General features: G+C 41.2%; 1 protein-coding gene across 4 annotated transcripts in view; it reads left to right on the top strand.

Moving 5' to 3' along the window:
- Nucleotides 1-20,149, top strand: part of VPS8 (VPS8 subunit of CORVET complex) — a 93,104-nt gene that overhangs the window by 54,838 nt on the left and 18,117 nt on the right. For all 4 annotated transcript variants that reach the window (XM_081910310.1, XM_081910311.1, XM_081910308.1 and 1 more), the window contains 9 exons: nucleotides 319-408; nucleotides 2,042-2,088; nucleotides 5,288-5,429; nucleotides 6,626-6,715; nucleotides 7,739-7,781; nucleotides 9,767-9,870; nucleotides 10,932-11,013; nucleotides 11,853-11,935; nucleotides 19,803-19,883. In XM_081910310.1, the coding sequence (XP_081766436.1) occupies nucleotides 319-408; nucleotides 2,042-2,088; nucleotides 5,288-5,429; nucleotides 6,626-6,715; nucleotides 7,739-7,781; nucleotides 9,767-9,870; nucleotides 10,932-11,013; nucleotides 11,853-11,935; nucleotides 19,803-19,883 (762 nt within the window). The remainder of the gene's footprint in view (nucleotides 1-318; nucleotides 409-2,041; nucleotides 2,089-5,287; nucleotides 5,430-6,625; nucleotides 6,716-7,738; nucleotides 7,782-9,766; nucleotides 9,871-10,931; nucleotides 11,014-11,852; nucleotides 11,936-19,802; nucleotides 19,884-20,149) is intronic.

Here is a 20,149-nt window from a genome sequence, read left to right as displayed (position 1 = left end):
TACATCCTGACTATTCAGCACAAAGTTAAGTTAAATTGCTTGCCTGTACATAGATGGCAGTGAGACGGTTGTGGGAATTTCGAATAGAGAAAACCTGTATTTTTCAGCTTCCATGTCTGTTCATTTAAGAAACAGTTGTAACCACTGAGTTAACAACCTCTTATTTTTAGCTGTCACTTTATCACCTTGTTGATTTATGAACATATTTCAAACAGAATTGATTTCTGAGTGTGTTCTATGGTATTTGATTTTACTGTATGTATAATCTCTGCATTAGTAGGGATAAAAGAGCAATTATTTTTTTCAACCTTTGCACAGGAGCTGCTGTCAGTGAGTCCCTTTAAAGCAGCCGATCTGATTTCAGTTCACTTCAGTGAGCAAATTGAACAAATAATTCGGAACCTTCAGGTAACGTGTCACATGTGTCAACTCAGTTTTTAAATTGAGAAGAAGTTTTCTATTAGGAGAGGGCTGCAAATTACTGCATTGGGCAGTTGCCTAAAAATTAGGAATTGTCAAACCAGGACTTGGGCCGCCGAGAAAGCATGTCTCGCAAAGGAGCACAAAATCTATGCACGAGCAGTGACAGAATGATCGTACTCTTTGGGGAAATGTTCTAAATTTTATTTTCTTGGGATTGCACCAGTATCTGCTCAACCAGTGTGGCATACATGGCTATACTGCTGAGTCACGAGGCTAGATCCCAACCCCTTTGACAGTATTGCTTTTCCCCATGTTCAGAGCAAGTCTTACCCTCTTCTTTAAATCCCTCATTATCAGCCAGTTTTAGGTTTGTTTTTTTATTGTAGTGAAAAGCTTTTCCTGAGCCACTTCAAAGTCATTTTCCTCTCCTCCTCCATTACCTCCTGCTCCTCTCTCGTGGTCCTGAAGCGTTCCTGTTAGGAAAAGCCGTTTTTGTAGTAGGGCATGTGCACAGTGTGTCCTCCTATCTGCAGCAATTTTCAGCTTCTTGGGCAATTTGTGAAAGTTGTAGTGGCAAAGGAGCTCTCTTTCAGCCTGATCCTATGCCTGTTGACTTAGCAGTAAGTCCTACTAGTTTTAATTGGCATACTCCAAGTAGGCGTGCATAGGATTACATCCTTAATTATATATTAGACATCCTGGAGAATGGATGGAGAGAGGTCATTATTTGCAGGATTGTATTTGAGTTGACCTCCTGCCTTTCTCCACCATACTCCATTGCTCCAGACTTTTTTATTTAATCCCTTTGAGGAAAGGGATGGAAGGCATATTGAGCTAGACTAGGGTGAAAGTCCCTGGGGAAATGGGCAGATGGAGAATTTAGCTTCTCTCATCACAGTATTGTTGTAAAAGTCAAGCTTCTTTAAAAAAATGGATATGAAGGTCTGTCCTCATTCTATCTGGTTTGGACAGAAGGAACCTATTCATCATTTAAAAGTTACTTTCTGGGCCAGGCATTGATACAGAGCTTTTTGAAGTCCCTAACTAGCATATTATTTTCATAAATATCCTGCTAAATTCCTCTTGCTCTTTAGTGTGCAGCACAAATATAAATGTTCAGCCAAGACAAGGTGTCTAAAATTGTTTTTCTAAACACTCATTACATTCATCGATGGAGAACTTGTCATTGAGCCACTGAAACAGCTGGAAAATAATTTTTTGCTGAACCAGTTAACTTAATTTGTCCCCCACTGAATATAGTCCAGCTCTTGGATAATTTTGTTACCAACATCTTAATAACTTTAAAAAATGATGTAGGAAATTAAGAGAAATCTCCTGAGTGTTAGATTGTTTTGGCCTGAATGTTTCACCTGGAGGTTTAAATAAAAGTACAAAAGGTTATGATATTATGTTCACCCTCTGAAACATGCTATTTTGCAAATCCTAGTTTTATTTTCATTCATGTACACAGCAGGCCTAGTTTTTTTAGTTTCTGGGGGCGTGATATGCAGTATTTTTTGTGCCAAGGTGAATCCCTATTTCCATCTGACACAGTTTAAAACAACTGCTATATCAGTTGCAAATGTTCCATGAACTTTTTCTCCTCCTTGTTTGTCAGGATCAATGTTTGCTTTTCCAGTTTTTGAGGAGCCTACTTGACCCAAGGTATGTATACAGATTGCAGATTCCATTTTGATTTATTTTTTTTAATGTTTTTATTCCTTTTTAGGTTACTCCGTTTTAGTTTTTGGAACCAAAATATTTCTGTTAACCTTTTGTTGCAGATGTTAATGAACAGAGGCAAAATTTGTTTCTGAAAATTTAGAAGATTCTTTTTGTCGAGGCAACAGTTTTCTCAAGCGGAGTGGGGTTGTGTTAGTGTCTGATAGTGTTCTTCCTTACTATTGAATCCTCTAACCACCAGGCAACACTCGCTTCTGAGTGTCAAGCTTTAACTGAATCAACATTTCTAAAGTAGTTAATTTTGGTCATCTTACTTGGGAATTTTTTTGTGTGTGCAGTATTTTTATGCATTTGGTGAAATGTAGGGCTTTGAAAGACAAAGATGGGAAACACATTCACACTTATTCCCTTGTTAAAGAGGGGTTGGGCCTGCTTGTTGCCCCCCCTCCCCCCAGCTATATGTGAAGCCTTACCCACTTCAGTGCCATGCCATTCAGCACTTTGCTAAGCATTCTGGATTTTTTTTTAAAGAAACACAATTCATGGGGTGCCTTTTCAACTTCAAAACCAGTGCATTGATTGGCCCTGCAGTTCTTAAGTTCTTAGATGGATTATAAGCCTACTTAAGTGTGTCTCTTTTTCTTTTTACAGTGAATATATAACACGGGGAGAGTGGCTTCTAGTCCAAGAACTCTTGCCTGTGTGTCTTTTTTTAAAAAAGCAGTTTTTTAATTCTTTTAAAATAGCTTTAATTGGGCACTCCAGTTATTCACATTGCTTTTGTAATTTATAAAATCCCTCTTTATACTTTTTGAAAACCTCTGCTTAAACTTTGGGAGATCACATGTATTAGAGATGCAGGGCCAAGGCAGTGGGTTTGTAGAAGAGAACTGGAACGAGATTTGGCAAGAAATGCCTGTTAAGGGGACTGTAGTGTAGGAAGCAAAGTACAGTAGGCCCACAACTTACACAGGGGTTGCGTTCTGGGGATCACACCTACAGCCAAAATCACATATAGTCAAAACCCATTGGGTTCAATGGCTGGTGGGACTGCCAAAGTTATTTTCCCCAGAACGCTGCCTCCTCTTTTAATTTTTTTTAGATTTTTTGCCATGCACATAAAGTTGAATGTGCACAAGTTAAATGTACACAAGTAAATGCAAATGGTTCCTGGGAGATGAGCCTGTATGCTTGAAAAGGATAGCTCCAATAAGCACAGAGCAATAAGCTGCAAGCCTGACAAGATTGTGCCTCCAGTTGTTTTTGATTTTGCTATTCTAGCTACTTTCTCAGATATTTGTTGTTGCTAGTGCATTACTAGCTGATCGTCCAGCTTGTTTGCCCCAGCACTTAAAAAAAATATATCAAACAGAGTACTGAAGCAAAATGTTCTATTGAAACATGGGCAGCTATAGAAGCTACATCGCCCACTTATCCACCCAGAAGACATTGACCCAGATTCAGTGTTTTCTAATTGCCGTTGCAAAGGTTGTTGCGCTAGTGTAAGGGTAAGGATACTGTTTGCACTGGATTTCATATTGCACAACAGTTGTGCTAGCAGAAGCATGTTGTGCAAAAAGTTGGCACTGCAGGAAGCATTGGGGCTACAGCAATATGTTGTGCATCCAGCCATGAGAACCATGTTGGCTTTCTGCACCTTTCATTGTGCGAAACTAAAGCAGCTGGTCCACTGCTAAGAGACTTTCACTTAGGGCTGTGTTGAATTCATCCCATTGTTTTCATCAGATTGTCTGTTAGACAAGGCTTCTCTGTGATGACTTGCCTCCCTAGAGACTGAAACATATAGTACCATCTGTAGCCTCATTCTGGTTCCTGTCACAGAGATTCTGTGCCAGCACAACCACATCCAAGAGGATGATTCTGGCGTTCAATCTCTGCTAGGAACTAGGATGCCATGATCACCGGTGGAAGTCATCCCACGGAAGCCATTTCCGGGGGCCTCTGTGCAATCAAGTAACACAACTTTCCATTTTTGTGTACCACTTGTTTGTAAGAGGAAATGTCATTTCAGAGAAAATTACATTTTAAACGGTGTGCAGGTTTCTTGTGGGAGTTGTAGCAATATGCTTTGTGGTACATCTGCTCATTGGTCATGGACAAAAGCACTCCGGGCTGTGTTTATTTCCCAAGGCAATTTTATACCTCCACATCCCCCCCCCCCATCTCCAGTCAACTGGCCTTGTACCAATTTTAGAATAAATCTCTGGCTAAATTAAATGTGCCAGACTAATCCCCTCTGTAATTCCAGTCCCTTCATTGTAGTTACACCACAGCAAGGAATCTAGCCCAAATGCGCTGTCACAAAATCCTCTCTAGTTCAGACAATAGGCTACTCTCTTCAGGATAAAATCTCAGTTTTAGTAAAACGTTAGTAAAATCACCATCTGGGGTGAAAGACGAACATGCACGCTGATATGAAGGCAAATGTTTCACTTGTGGATATACTTTCTGCTCTGATAGTTTTCAAGTTTGCCTCTATATCAAATGATATCCAGCATATTAACCTGTTTTGGAAAAACAACAATCCTGGACCTTCTGTTTGTGCACTGCAACTAATATGCCCTATATCCCTTGTGGTAATGCAGTACACTTTAGCCCTGCTTTATGTGACTTTCCACAGTTTTCCAGTGAATAAACCTATTAAGATTTTTCTATTCATGCTGCAATCATTGGCTATATTTCAGCCTTCAAGTCCATATATATTGCTTCCATCTCCTATGATCTCCCTTCTTTCTGTTTCTCTTATTCCTGGCTTTGCTGTTTGGACCCAAATCACTTTACATGAACTGGTGGAAGCCAGTCATACTTTATGCCATGGATACTAACAATAAGGCTTAGTCCAGTCCAATGGGGGCAGGTGGGGCAGAGCCACCTTCCTGACACTGGTGGAGCTTTTGGTTAGCAGGGCAGAGGTGATGCAGAGGCTGTGTGAATGTGCTGGTGGGAACATCAGATCAGCAATGGTCCTGCCAGTGCACAAACACATCCCTGACACAGCCAATGCCCCAGCCATATTCAGGTGATGGGGGGACGACGGGACTGCCCCACCTCCTGCAGCACTACAGTGTCAGTCTCTGTTTTGTTGCCTACTCTGCACAGTCTTCTGTGTTTGTTTAATATGTGTCAGATCCCAAATGCAATGTGCCATTTGTCATTTCAGGGAAGGTGTCAATCAAGAGTTGCTTCAGCTTTCACCCTTCGTTACTGAGCAGTTTATTGAGTTGCTGTGTCGGTATGATCCTGACCAGGTTTTAGAGACTTTGCAATTCCTGGAGTCCTACAGGCTGGAAGAGGCAATTCAGGTAAAGTAGGAAAGCTTGGAAATTGGGCTGGAATTGGAGGGAAATAGAAGTTTTGTAAGAGCTGTTTTCACTTGTCGGCTAGGCCCTTTCACATGGTATGTGGAAGAACAGGCATCGGTGACAAAAGGGGTTGCAAGGATGCCTCATTGGCCCCACTCGCAGTCTTGCAGCTTCTCCCAGCCTTGCTCCTGATTTCAATGCATGAGGTGTAGATGTCTGAGGCAGGCAAATCTCTATGGGAGCTGGAATCCTGTGTGATCTGAGTTCTGACTCTCAAGATAGCCTACTTGTGTAGACTTCCCCAGCTCAGACATTGACCTCTAATGTATCAACACGGGGGCAGGGGCAGAGAAAGTTGGTTTTCAGAGGCAGGACCAGTTGCAGGGCTGGAAGTGCCCTTTTATTCATGTGATGCTCTTTCAGTCCCCTTCACCTGATCTGTCCTCTCCTATGCCTAACTGTGCTCAAACCTGGACCAGTTCTTACAGCTAAGCATAAGTGGGAGGTTTCTATTGGGACTATTGGGAGCCAATCTAACTTATGCATGCCTTGATCATGCTGTCCTGTATGCTGTAGTGCTATTAGGTTGTTGACACTGTACCTGAACTCAGTAGTTTCCTGGTTTAGTTTCCAAATGGTTTTAGCAAGAGCTTCTTCTGTTTGGGCTGTGACCCCGTTATTTTTTCCGTAGGTGAAGCTATTGCTATGGCAATCTCACTTTCATATATCACACAAGACTACAACTGATAAGGCTTCATAATACATTCTTAAAACTAGAATGCTCTTTTATGATGGGAAAGGCCTTTGAAATTCTTGGGGCCAAAGTGCATTACTCAAGAATTCTGTGGAAATTTCCCCCTTTTAAAAGAAATTTTAAAAGAAAGAGTAGCTCCTTGGGTAGGGAGGGAAGGTAGGTGGAGATGATGTGCTTTGCACTTTCCATTTTTACCATTTTTCTCCACTGAATCCCCACCTTCAAGGTTTTTCTCTCTCTCTCTCTCTCTTGCTATACTCACCAGGCAGAAGAAAAAAAATGGGAACCACTGAATGATCACTTACACTAGAATATTTATAGTATAGCAACTTGAGGGTCCTGAGCTTGTTACCTGAAGTCTGTTTTTTAAATACCCAAACTCTCCCTCTCTTTTAATTATAGAGAGCATAACTAAAATCACCTTTGTATAATTTTTGTTCAGATCACACAGAAATACCAACTTCATGAAGCTTCTTCCTATCTACTTGAGAAGAAAGGAGATATTCATGGTGCCTTCCTAGTTATGCTTGAGGTATAGTTGACTAAAAACTACTTTGAAATGCTTCAGTCACTTTCTGCTAGTAAGACCTAGTAACTAGGAACAAGTACCTGTTTTCTAATGGTAAGAGCTGTCCGGCGGTGAAACAGACTCCCTCAGAAGGTGTTGGGCTCTCCTTCATTGGAAGTTTTAAGCAGAGGTTGGGTGAGTGTTTGCCATGGATGCTTTAGTTGAGAGTCCTGCATTGCAGGGGGTTGGACTAGATGGGCCTCAGTGTCACTTCCAGTTCTACAATTCTATATTTACCTCAGCTTATTCCACATCTCGGAAGACATTTTGCCATATTTTCTCCATATACAATCACTTACATATTTTAGTCCATATTTTTACGATAATAAATACTATCTGTTTGATTATAACTTTAGATTTGGAACTGGAAACCTTTAGAGGGAAGGTTTAACCCCAAAAACATGTCTAATGCCAAATAAGTCAGTTTACCTGATGCCATTATTTTGATTGTTTTCTCACAACTCCTAGCAGCAGCAAACAGTGAGGAGCAAGAACAGAGAAATATTACTGTATGATGCCATTGTCACTTGAGTTAAGCTACACATGTCTGGACGTCACTCTAAAGCAGGTGTGGGGAACCAGACTCTGGCCCTCTATGTAGATATTGCTCAACTTATAGCATCCATCATGCCTAGTCAGCCTAGCCAGTCTTGGCCTTCAATTAGCCACAGAATTAGCACTTAAGACCAATACCAAGACTGTAATGATCCAGTATTAGAAGGACATTAGGGGAAGTAAGCTAAATCCCAAAGTACAGCTCTTGGCCCCCTTGTTCATTCCAAAATGAAAGGAATGGAATGCTGATTGTACCAATTGAAAATAAAAAGGCGGCTACCTTATCTGGTCCTCCTGCGCCCCTCCCCATGTTATCCACTATGTAAACTCTTCTGAAGTCAGGGAAACTTTAAGGGGGGGGCAGAATAATTGGCAGTAGAAAATCCTGTATGAAGGCCTTGTGAGTTCAACTGATTATGTGTTTTTCTGCAGTGGCTACAAAGCAAGTTGTTGACACTTACATGTGAAGATGAAAGTAAGTTTTTGAAATTGAGCTTTTCTCCTTTTTTCAGGAAATGTGACTTTTCTGAAGAGAGTAAAACTCAAATAATATCAAGCTGAGAATAATAGAAGAATTGATTAGCTTTTTATTGCTCTGTCAGTGCAAGTCTAGACCACGTCCCCTTGACAAAGATGATTGCATTTTATCTCTTGCTTCAGTGTTACTAATCACTCTCCTCCTGGATTAATGGGCTTGAAATTGTAATGTGTTTTTAAAGTAAGAAATGCTGAATTTGTACACATGCATCATATCAGGCTGGGCACCAACACATGGCACACACTGGCAAATGCCCCTGCAGGGGAGAACCACTGCTGGTGCTGGATCTGGCCAGGGCCCATGTTCCTTTATGTAACCCCACCACCATTTTAATCCCCCCGGAATTTAATGTGTGGGTCCAGCCACATGGCGCTAGCACTCCAGTCTGCATTGCCATTGGGCCATGGAAAAATCACAAAAGTAGATCACATTGACAAAAACGGAGGTTGTTCCGGCTTGTGCTTCTTTTTATCATGCAAATATTATCTGTTGCTGGTAATTTCTACACTAGAACCATTTGGTGAAGGCATTTTAGAAATGTCATAAATGGCCCAGGGAAATAAATGGCTGATTTGGAGATGCTCTTAGGATTTAATTTCAAAGGGAAGTCTGATCTAGACGTGCAATGAAGAATAAATTCTGACTTCTCAGACTTCTCTACTGCAAACCTCATATGTTTGCTATCCATGTGGTTCTAGTTGGCAAGAGATTTATGCCATGGACCCAATTTCACCATAGGAAGCTCCTGTCACTTAGCGGTATAAGCCTGGTGCATATGCTTAGAGTTACAGCAGTTCTCAGCTGAGTTGTATGTTCGCGTCCTTCCACCATACACATAATGTAATGCACGAGGCACACAATCCACATGGAGACCTGGTTTGCATGTTTCTTACCTTTCGCAAACAAAAAGCGGGAGGGAGAAGATTGGACTGAACCAGGCTTATGTGCCTACTTCCTATGCAGTCTTCATCTCATACAAGTAAAGTTAAAACGGGCTGTCAAACAGTTGTTCGAAAATAATGAACTGAATATATTTTTTATGAGAAACTGTATTGCTTACAAAGAAAAAAATAAATGAGAAAAGCATGATTGAATTTGTCAGAGAAGCCAAATGTAGTCAGTCAGTTCACATATAAAATATATCTTAGAGCTTGTCTTTGCTCCGTAGTAACTTGGCAGAATGCTACCATAAATGAATTAGGTAGTTTAAGGTGAACATTTATTTTTAAAAGATTGCCTGGGCCTTTTGGGTGTTTTCTTTTGTATTTCATAAAATCAGCTCAAAGCAAATGTTCGTAGCAACACAAGATCACCTCCTACCAAATATAAGCAGCCATGGAACACAGGGTAATGTAATTCATCCCATAATCTCCCTAACCTAAGTAAGGTTTTCTAAACAACTTTTGGATATTGTGACAGACTGGACAATTTAGGGATGTAAGACCCTCACTGCTTGGATAACCATTATGACTTTGTTATTGAATTAAATGGTTTTAATAGTTGTATAAACAATAATAGTAACTTATGAAGAACTTTGGCTTAAAGCATCTGTGGCATCTGAGCCAAATGTTATAGGCATGTCTGTATGGTTATTTTACAGAGCTCTACCAGTCAATGTGGTAGAATGGCAGCAGATCACCACCAAGTAATAAACAGTATAGGTGAAGTTGCTCATATTGGAGAAGGATAAATAAAACCCTAAACAGCCTGGTGTGTGTGTGCCCCCCGCCCCGTCCTGAAGTTTCCCCTCTAAAATATTAACTTGTTCCCTGGGAAGCTCCCTTATTATGACATGGTTGTGAGGGTATAGAACAAACTTAATTTACAGTCGAGTTATGTGATTATTTTCCCCCACATTGATTTTAGCTGTCTGATTTAACTGCCAGATTAGTATCTAATTGCTATTTCTTCCTTAAATCAAGGTTCAATAGAATTTCCTTCATTAAAGGATATTGAAGATAGCTTAGCAAAAACAATTGCACTTTGCCAGAGGAATTCACATAAGTTAAATCAACCACAGCGAGAGGTAAGAAGTCTAGGAAGTGCTTGGCTTGTTTTCCATTAAGCTCATCTTGTTGTAACTGAGGGGGCTGCTGTGAGAAAGATGCATCTAGTTTCCCCCTCCCCCTCTATAACATCTAGTATTTTGAGTTGTGACCTTGTGAGGCACCAAGTTTCCCTGACCCCACCAGCACCATTGACAGCCAATGATGTGGGATGGGGATATGGAAAGCAGAACATCATGACTCAAGAGAAGTGCTGGTAGTTATTGTAGAGGGGGAAAGGGGTTGCTTGTGTGGTGGTTGTTCTCAGCTACAACCTTAAGTTTACCATAACATCTAGTTTGGTCATGGATGGAAAACCAGAGCTCCATCAGATGCTACTGGACTCCCAGCTCCCATCAACCCCTACCCCTATAATCAGTGACCATGGGCGATGGGAGTTTCAGTCTAACAACCTCTGGAGCACCCTAGGATTCCCCATGTCTGATTCAGGTCTATCCTATACAAAAACCAGGTAAGGTTAATTGTTCTAATACTGGCAATTGTACTGTTATTCTCTAGAATATTTTGTATTTATAGTTTATTTAAGATGTTTTAATCTATGTTGGAGAGGTTTGCTTAAATGTAAGACATATATAATTTGTCTTAATAATAATTAGTACTTAATAATAGTTAGTTTGACCTGAGGTCAGATGGAGCCAGCCAATGACATTTTGCTCCCTAAGGCAAAGAACAAGATGGCTGCCCCCTTCCCTATTCCACATACAGAAGTTGACTGTATTGAAAGTTAAATCTTTCTTCCACTGAAAATAGAATAGCATCCTCCACAGCACCTGAGGCACCTGGCTAGCTTAGGTTCTCGGGACAGACTATGGCATATATAGCTTTGTCCTTCAATAAGGGCAGTGACGCAGGGTGGGGTACAGGAGCAATGACCATGGGGCTGCCAATCCTCTCCTGCACAAGCTTCTGTCATCGGATGCATTTGCCTCACTCTGTCTAGTGGCAGGGCCAACTCCTGGGCCAAACTCTTGCCTGATTCAGGTGTATGGACTCATGGGATTCCATTTTGTTTCTTTTCTAGGCACTGTGGTTTCCACTCTTAGAAGCAATGATGTCTCCCCAAAAGTTATCCAGTTCTACTGCGCTGTGTCATTACTCTGAATGTAAGCGCCAAAATATCCATAACAATGTGTACTTCAGACCCTGTTCTCTGAAGCCAAGTAATTGAGAGTGAGAATGTGAATAGCTTTGTCACTGAGCCATAATACTAACAATTCAATAATTGGCAGTGCATATAAAATACATCAAAAATGTAAGCATAGAGCTTATCAGTAGGCCAGATGACAACATCCTATACCTTCAAAGTAGCCCCAAAACTGATTTCACTGGTGCCCAGCAACTCCCTCCCTCCCCAAAATCTTGTATACCTTGTCAGAAAAGACCAGAAATCCCCCTCACAGTTCTTCTAGCGACAGCTCCCATATGAAGACTCCTAGGGCAGGAGGGTTTTGCTCACCTTTTGTTCAGGAGGGTCCTCCAGTTTGCAGCTGTTATGTCATGAGTGTATTTGCATATTGGCTTCTGTTTCTGTACTCTGAAGCTTGGTTATTTCTCTCTGTTCCTCTTTTCCATAGTAACAATAATGAATTTGAGCATTGAATTATGTGTGGGGTATGACATGGGAAACATTTTTCAACATTAAAGCTTCAGGAGCTCTATTTTCCTTTGCCTTCAGACGTAGATACTGAATTGCCCTTCTCCCTGTGGATATAATATTGAGGAGTTTCTGTGGAAATACCTCTCAACTGGAGAGCATTTGTTTAAGGCACCACAGAAATTCATCTGAAATTAAATAATCACAGAAAAGAATTGTCTCCATTCACCATCCACATGCACCAGAGAATCCATTTTTTATTAGATATCGTGACTTAAAAACACACACACTGGAATAGCATTTGCTCCTGTTAGTTATGACTCTGATGTACCGTATTTGTTCTACCAGTTTTGAAGAACTTGACGATGCAAGTGTTGAACAACATGGCAGCATTCATTGCCCTGCCACTGATCTTGCAGAAAATTCTACAGGTGAGATAATGTACTGATAATGTATTTTTAAGTGAAATATGCCTTTATATGTGCATGCTTAAGTCGTGGTATAAAGTGGTATTACTTATTTGCCTGATACGTTGTGTTAATATCTGTGAATTCATCTCATTACCTCTGGTTTTGTGGGTGGTGGCAGAGGGTGTGTTGAGTAAAGTCAAAGTTGTACAGTGAGAAGGATTGACGTTATTAAAACAGCTGCTGCTAATAGGAATTGGGATGGGTATTTTGTAGCCTTTTGTAGAAAATAATTTTAAAATTGCTAAGACTTCCATACTCGGAGTAAAGTGAATCTGAGAAAAAAATTAGAGGTAAGTGAAGGACTGAGGTTCAAACTAAATGTTACATAAGTTTTTGTCCTCTTTCTGTTCCTATAAACACGAATACCTTGGTGAGTGGAGCTTGTGCTTTGCATCAGGGGTCACCAACATGCTGCCCTTAAGTCTTCCATGGCATCCATGAAGCCTCTGTGTCCTCTCCCAGTTGCTACTTCCTTGGTCATGAGGGAAGGACTGGTTTGCCCAGTTTGGCAGAGCCATAGCAGTAGTCTCCCAGCAGCAACATCACTTTCATTTATTAGGAGAGGGAGAGGTAAGGCGGTGGCAAGGTCAGGGCCGCACAGGGAACATGGAAGAGCCAATCTGATGCACTTATATAGCCCCGAGTGTACTTCTGTCTTCCCCCTCTTAGTACAAGTGGCAGCAAGGCTGCAGTTCTGCCCCACTCCTGAGTCGAGGTGGTTACTTTTTTCTCCCTTGAGAAGTAACTAGGGAAAGTTACAGGGTCTCTGTACATTCCTTCATAGGTGAACAAAACTGACTGGAGGAGGTTTGTTCTGATTTCTGTATTTTGCATGTTTTGTACCGGAAGATCAATAAAACATAATTAAAACAAACAGAACTCATTTCAGGGTGTTCCATTTGCATTTTATAAACCACGTAAGAAACAATGCATTTGTTAGGTCTTAATCCAACAAAGCCTAACTTTAAATGGCTTTCTCATGCCCATATTTAGTTTTGCCAAAGCCATATTTGTTTGCTGTCCTTTTATTGGGAAACGTTTTACAAAATCAATGCTCCCTGCTGGAGATACAACCTAAAAAGCAGCTCCATGTTCAGATTATGTGCCTTGCTTGTGGCCTCTACTAAAACAGAAGCCTACTGTTGTGTATCAAATAATGGCTTTTAGATTTGCCTTATATTGGACACATGATTCCCCTGAGATGCACTACAGCTTCTCTGTGGATGATTTATAATACCAAATCTCATATCTAGGTTGATAATATTTTTGTAAAATTGCTATCTAGCATTCCTTCAGTTCTTGGGAGAAATACTACTCTGGGGACTCAAGCTGGCACTGCTTTTATTTCATCTAAATTACAGCTGCCTTTCTCCTCATCCTAATCACTATTACCAGTTTCTAGTTTCTGCTTCTAAAGGCAAAGTGTGAATTTGATGCCTACTTTCTTTTGCTCTCCTGTCCCTAGTTTCCAGCTCCATTGATTTTTTTGTTTTAGTTGTATTTTGGACCTCAGAACAATAGTTCCCATACCAAAGTGTCTTGCTGTCAACTGTAATTTATAGACTAGGTAAAATACCTTCCGTAGCATAGGTCTAGAATCAAAACCTGAAGAATCTGAATTAACAAGCTTTTTCTTAGTTTGAGCTACAGCGTTTACATGAGGATAAAAGTCCTTGGTACCAATCAGTTCGTTACAGGAGAATGATCTTATTTGTTACGGAAGACCTAGAAGACCTAGCAGCACAACTTACTTACTATGCCCCATTTTCATTTTCAGAATAGGAGTCTTTTCTTGATCTTGTGTTTGCTTTAATGATAACTCCCTGAGACGGCATGCGTCAGGCTGCATATGTGCAGCACAATTGGTTGGGGCCTCACTTTCTGTTGGTGTTGTCAGATGCTGATGGAAATAATTACTTCTGGCACTTGAATAATATATCAGACCCACTTAGCAAATGTTGGACTGACACAGCATATCATCTACATGACCCGTTCCCAACCTGATGTCCTTGAAATGTTCTGGACTAATACCTCCCAACAGCTCCAGCCAACGTCGCCAATGTTTAGGGATGATGAAATAGGGTTGCCATATTTCTATCTGTGAAACTGTTTTTGAGCTATTTTTTATGGAAGATTGGCAAAAACGCCACTGCTGTCATGGGAGGCTATACATCAGCAGTTTCCTGGACATTTTGCCCAGACTCTGCTGCCAACTGCAGTATTCTACATAGGTCCGGGAACTTCTGGATGTATGGCAACACTAAATGAAAATTGTAATCCATTGACTTCTGAAGAGTGCCAGATTTGGGGTGGCTGTTCTGTATGCCCTGAAATGAATTAGTTTTGTGGGTAGGGTAAGCATTTCTTAGAATCATAGAACTGTAGAGTTGGAAAGGAACCCTTGCACTGTAGGAATCCCGCCCACCGCCATCCCTGGATTGGCTCAAACCACCAGCCATCTGGTTAACAGCCAGATGCACTGACCTATTGTGCCGCAGGAGGGCCCTATGGGTAGAAGATCTGCCTGCGTTAGGTAAATAGCAAGAACATTCCAACAGACTGAACTATTGAACTGTCTCTTTGCTTAGAAAGATATTTTGTAATGGTCTGTTTTTTAAGAAAGGCAATAACATTTTTTTATTGCTTGCTTTAAATAGGTATAATCCACATGCCATAGCAATACTATAGATCTGTTTTCAGCAAAAATACCTGGGTTATGATTTCACATTGCATTTACTTTACAGTTACTCATTTGAAACGGTATTAAATATGATTAATGTTAGATTTAAATTCTAAATCTGACTCATCAGAGGATTTAGTAACATTAATTCAAAAGGAAAATGAAAGAAATGCTTTGGGGCAATATTAAGGGAATTTTGGGGACATTAAGATAAGTATTATCCCATTAAGAGGATGAGTGGTATCTAAATAGAGATGAAAGGTAAAGTGCTAAATCTTTCACAAAGCCATAATCCCTTGTGAATGTTCTTAAAACAGATATCTTGTGGTTTCTCACTGTATACCCTGTTCCAGAAGCAGGAAACTTTAAGATTCTTTATTTCCCTATGCCTGTAGGAAAGTCAAAGCTGTGTCTGAGCACATTTAAGCATAGAATATCTATTTAATGTGATAATGAGCATTCTATAGCTGCTGGAATTGAACTGTGGGCAAATCATTATAAGCAGTATAAAAGCTAAAATTCATATTGCATATATTTCACTTCCACTACTAACCAGTAGGACACTAAGCTAGGCACTAAGCTATATAACTATTATAATTATATAACCTGTTGCATGTGTTGTTTGAGAAGTAAAGAAACACAACATGTAAATGGCATCAATTTTCCTTGCACCATAATTGGTTAGTGCAAGGCCTCTAGCTAACTTACTCATTCACACTACTTTTTAAAATATTGTGCAGCTTGATTTGACCTGATCTCTAGTAATTAAAGATCCGTGAGTTGGAATGTGCTTGTTTATCTGGGTATAGACCTTCTCTGCCTGCCTAGTTTAAAGGGCTTTCAAATGAGGGTTTCAAAAGTAATATCAGTTCCTGGTCTACCAGCAGCATTTGGGAAACCCAGAGTCTTTCAGGCACCTCTCCTCTGGGGGGGTCATTTGCTTCCTTTTTATAAGAAGCATTTGCATGCCGCTCCAGAAACAGTGTTCTCTGACCTGCTTACAATAACAAAACATGAAAAAACCAAAAACAATTTGTTATGCCTACCGGGGAGGTTGCTCGAGAGCAAACAGGCAAGATCCCCGCTGGTCTTTTCAAAGGCTTTATTATTGGTGCAAAAACATTTACAGTGCAGAACGTCTCAATTCCATGTCTTGCTCAGTCACTAGCAGAATCTGAGAGTGGGCGGTCCTTAAACTTTCCCCAGCAGAGTAGTCTCTTGACCCCCATCCAACGCCTCCCCTCTCTGCCTGTAAACCTACTGCACAGAGAGGGTGTGGCTAAAGGGGGACCTGCCTCCCCCCCACTTTGCTTATGCCCAGTGTCTTGGCTCTCTCTTGCATCCTCCGAGCCCTGCATCCCTTCCCCACTAGAGGCGGGGCTTCCCTCCTCCGCGGAGGAAGTGCTGCTTCTCATGATCTTTGGAGGCTTCCTGTAACCCAGCTGCCCTTCCACCTCTCACCTCTGAGCTGATAGCAGTTCCCTGACACAATTGGTAAAGACTGCGGAGCGAATAATTGGGTGCACTCTTCCCACCTTGGATGAAATTTGTGCTTCCAGGTGCCGCAAGAAAGCTGCAGAGATAGTGCAGGACAGTGCACACCCCGGAAATGATCTCTTTCAGCTTCTACCTTCTGGAAGAGAAGGTACAGGGTTATAAAGACTAGGACTAGCCACCTGAGAAGCAGTTTCTATTCAAATGCAATTTTGGTTTTAAACACAGTGTAAACTTAGTCTCTATGGGAGTCTATTGTATTTAATTATGGGGTATCAGAGTTTTTAGGGGGCTAACCAGGCTGGGATAGCTGGGAGAACAGGCTTATTGGTTTTTGAATGTCTGATGTAGATTTTTTCAATTTCGTTGTTCTGGATGGGACAATGACAACAAAGATTATCGTATCAATCAATCAATAAATAAAAATAAATTAAAAAACTTCAGCAGCAGCAAGTAAAACAGTATATTAACAACAACAACACTAGAAGCAGAATATAAAATTCAGTGGAATCTAAAAATAATGTCTTCACCTGGTAATGAAAAGAGTAGAGAACGTGATAGGCAAGCATTGGGGGGGGCATTCCTTAACTAAGGTGTCACCATGAAAAAGGCCATTTCTCCATTAGCCACCAGTAGCAATTCACTTGATCTAGAAAAGGGTCTCAGTGTCTGGGTAAGTACCTTGGAAGAAGTGGGTCTTTCAGGTAACCTGGTTCCATGCTATTATGGGTGTTAAGGTTCCCCAACCTCTCCTGTAGCTTGTTAAAAAGACATCTGGGGTGTTATCATTTTGTCAGCTGGGATTAATGTCTGGAGCAATCCATACATGTCACAGTCTTCACTGCCATCTCTTTGCTGCTCTGTCCTCCTCGGTTTCCTTTCTAACTAGAGCTTGGCGTCCCTTGACATGTGCACACTCTTGAATTGAGTACCTCAGAAAAGAGGAGCTGGCTCGCTTAACAGATAAAAATAGTTTGCTATATGTCATGGATCACGTACATGCTGTGCTAAGGGCCCAGACTTCCCAGTTACTCTCCATAATTTATATGGTGCCTCAGCATGATGCACTTTCTATGCTGCCGCTTTTAAATTATGCATGCTAAAATGAAAAGTACTTACTGAAAACAGAATGTGACCCCAGAAGACTCCGCTCCCTTTGTGTGAATGGATCATTGGTATGCGCCACTGCTTCCTTGCAGATCAGGGAGAAGGTTTAGGTTGACCTAGTAAAAATTATAACTTGAGTGCATTTGTTAAACAGGAAACTTAACAACCTAATGTAGAGGCTTCCCAACCAAACAGGCGTGTATGGGGATTTTGTAGCCTCGTTTGTAGCTCATAATCATTTATGTTTCTTTTAGCTACGCCCCGGCTCAGAGCCTGTCCAAAAAGCAGCTTTGACTGCACGTGGCTTAGCAATCTAGAATCATATTGGAGGTGTGGGAAGCAAGGATAGCAAGAGAAAGGGAGGGAAAGTGTTTTAAAACAACAGTTGATGTTTGGGACTAAGCCACTGTTGCTGATCCAGCTAGTCCCCAAGTCCCTAGAGTACAGGGACAAATCTATGTGGCTTTCAGGCTTTCAGGTATTGTCATGTACAGCACTTGGAAGAATCCTGAATATGCCATCTAATCCTTTAATTTTTTTATCACTCCTCTCTAATCTCTACAGGTAGCAGCATAAGCTCCTTTAGGTCATTAATTATAAGGCACTGCTGACATGTATTTGAGTCTTCTAGATTAGTCCAGTCAACTTAGTCTCGTACTGTGCAAAACTAATGTTTCTCCATAAGATTTGTATTGTAGAGTATATCTATCCCTGTCCACCAAAGGTAACTCTCCTTAAATGGTCTGTAATCGTCCTTAAAGGTAAAGGGACACCTGACCATTAGGTACAGTTGTGGCCGACTCTGGGGTTGCGTCGCTCATCTCGCTTTGTTGGCCGAGGGAGCTGGTGTACAGCTTCCGGGTCATGTGGCCAGCATGACTAAGCTGCTTCTGGCGAACCAGAGCAGCACACGGAAACGCGTTTACCTTCCCGCCAGAGCAGTACCTATTTATCAACTTGCACTTTGATGTGCTTTCGAACTGCTAGGTTGGCAGGAGCAGGGACCGAGGAATGAGAGCTCACCCCGTCGCGGGGATTTGAACCGCCGACCTTCTGATCAGCAAGTCCTAGGCTCTGTGGTTTAACCCACAGCGCCACCCGCGTCTCAGTAATCGTCCTTGTTGTTGTTATTTAGTCGTTTAGTCGTGTCCGACTCTTCATGACCCCATGGACCAGAGCACGCCAGGCACTCCTGTCTTCCACTGCCTCCCGCAGTTTGGTCAGACTCATGTTTGTAGCTTCGAGAACACTGTCCAACCATCTCGTCCTCTGTCGTCCCCTTCTTTTTGTGCCCTCCATCTTTCCCAACATCAGGGTCTTTTCCAGGGAGTCTTCTCTTCTCATGAGGTGGCCAAAGTATTGAAGCCTCAGCTTCAGGATCTGTCCTTCCAGGGAGCACTCAGGGCTGATTTCCTTAAGAATGGAGAGGTTTGATCTTCTTGCAGTCCATGGGACTCTCAAGAGTCTCCTCCAGCACCATAATTCAAAAGCATCAATTCTTCGGTGATCAGCCTTCTTTATGGTCCAGCTCTCACTTCCATACATCACTACTGGGAAAACCATGGCTTTTACTATACGGACCTTCGTCCTTACTGTTGAATAAAACATTTTATTTCTGCATATTTTATTTTCATCCACTGGTTCATCCACTGGTTCTTACACTGCCTTTTCCTGCTACATTAAAAAGCCCAAGTGTTGACTTTAAATTTAAAACTGAGTTCAGCTCCCATGTGCTAAAACTGTAATCTTGCTGCATTGCTTTAAGCTTTTAGAACAAATTTCAATAACATATTTGGGTGTGAGTTTTTTCCTGCAAGAGCTGCAGATTTAAAAAGTGGAAAGCAGAGAGCTATAAAAAGTATGAGACAAGATTACTATAAAACTGTAAATAATGAAAATCCTGTTGACCTTTCTCTCCTGAGGCAATATGTCATCATGCTTTAATTAGATCTCATGCATGACCAAACCAAAAATTGTTTAGAAAAGAATTCTTATTGAATCAAGGAGTTCAGCAGGGAAATTCCATTCTCTTTTCAGTCGCTTGGAAGGATAGGAACACCCTTTTGGGCAAAACAGATTCATCTCTAGGACAAGGTCTTTTAGGGAGCATTGTTAGGCTGGAACCTTGTAGTAAACCTTGTTGGGAAACAGCCTTGGAATCAACGAACTAAGAGAACCTTTGACAGGTAAGCTTACTGCATATCCAGAATGTGGGGGCTTGCAGCACCCTCCACATAGTCTTCTGAATCTGCCCTGAGTGAATTTGGGGTTATCTGAGTTATGTGCTGTTACTTCAGTCACAGAGAAATATTTATGTGAACAAACACTTGACTATATTTAGAAGATATAGATCTCTCTGTTTCTCATGCACTAGCAGTTTGATTAGATAAGAGGTTGTATGTTTTTATCGCAGCCAGAGAAGTCAATAGCTATTAACCAAACATTTCCCCTTATCTGCCCCTCCCCTCCTGGCATTGGTGTCTGTAGTAGTTTTTCAGTTTGTTTTCACTGAAGCTGATTAACATCGGCTTGCAATACTTTTTACAGGATCCAGTCTATGGAAGAGGAAAACTGGGAGAAATTCAGGGTCTTGTTCTGGGCATGCTAGACAGCTTTAATTATGAACAAGTAAGTAAAATGGGCCTTTTCTTCCTACTAAGGTAAAGTGATCTTGCCTAAAAATTGAAGGGCTTTTTGTCTAATGGAAGAGAAATTGAGTGGCGTTATCCACGTTATCCCCTTTGTGTTAATTAACCAAACAGTTAATTGCCTATTAAATGAATCTTCCACCAGGTATGATAAAAGCATGTGTTAACAAGCAAGTTTTTGTTGTCTTGGACATGACAGTACCTGTAGGTCATCAGATACTCTATGAAGCTTCCTTTATACTAACT

The sequence above is a fragment of the Podarcis melisellensis genome (assembly GCF_964234715.1).
Source record: "Podarcis melisellensis genome assembly, chromosome: 5".
Classification (NCBI taxonomy): Eukaryota; Metazoa; Chordata; class Lepidosauria; order Squamata; family Lacertidae; genus Podarcis; species Podarcis melisellensis.
The sequence above is the reverse complement of the archived record's forward strand: the minus strand, read 5'-3'. Positions and strand labels throughout refer to the sequence as shown.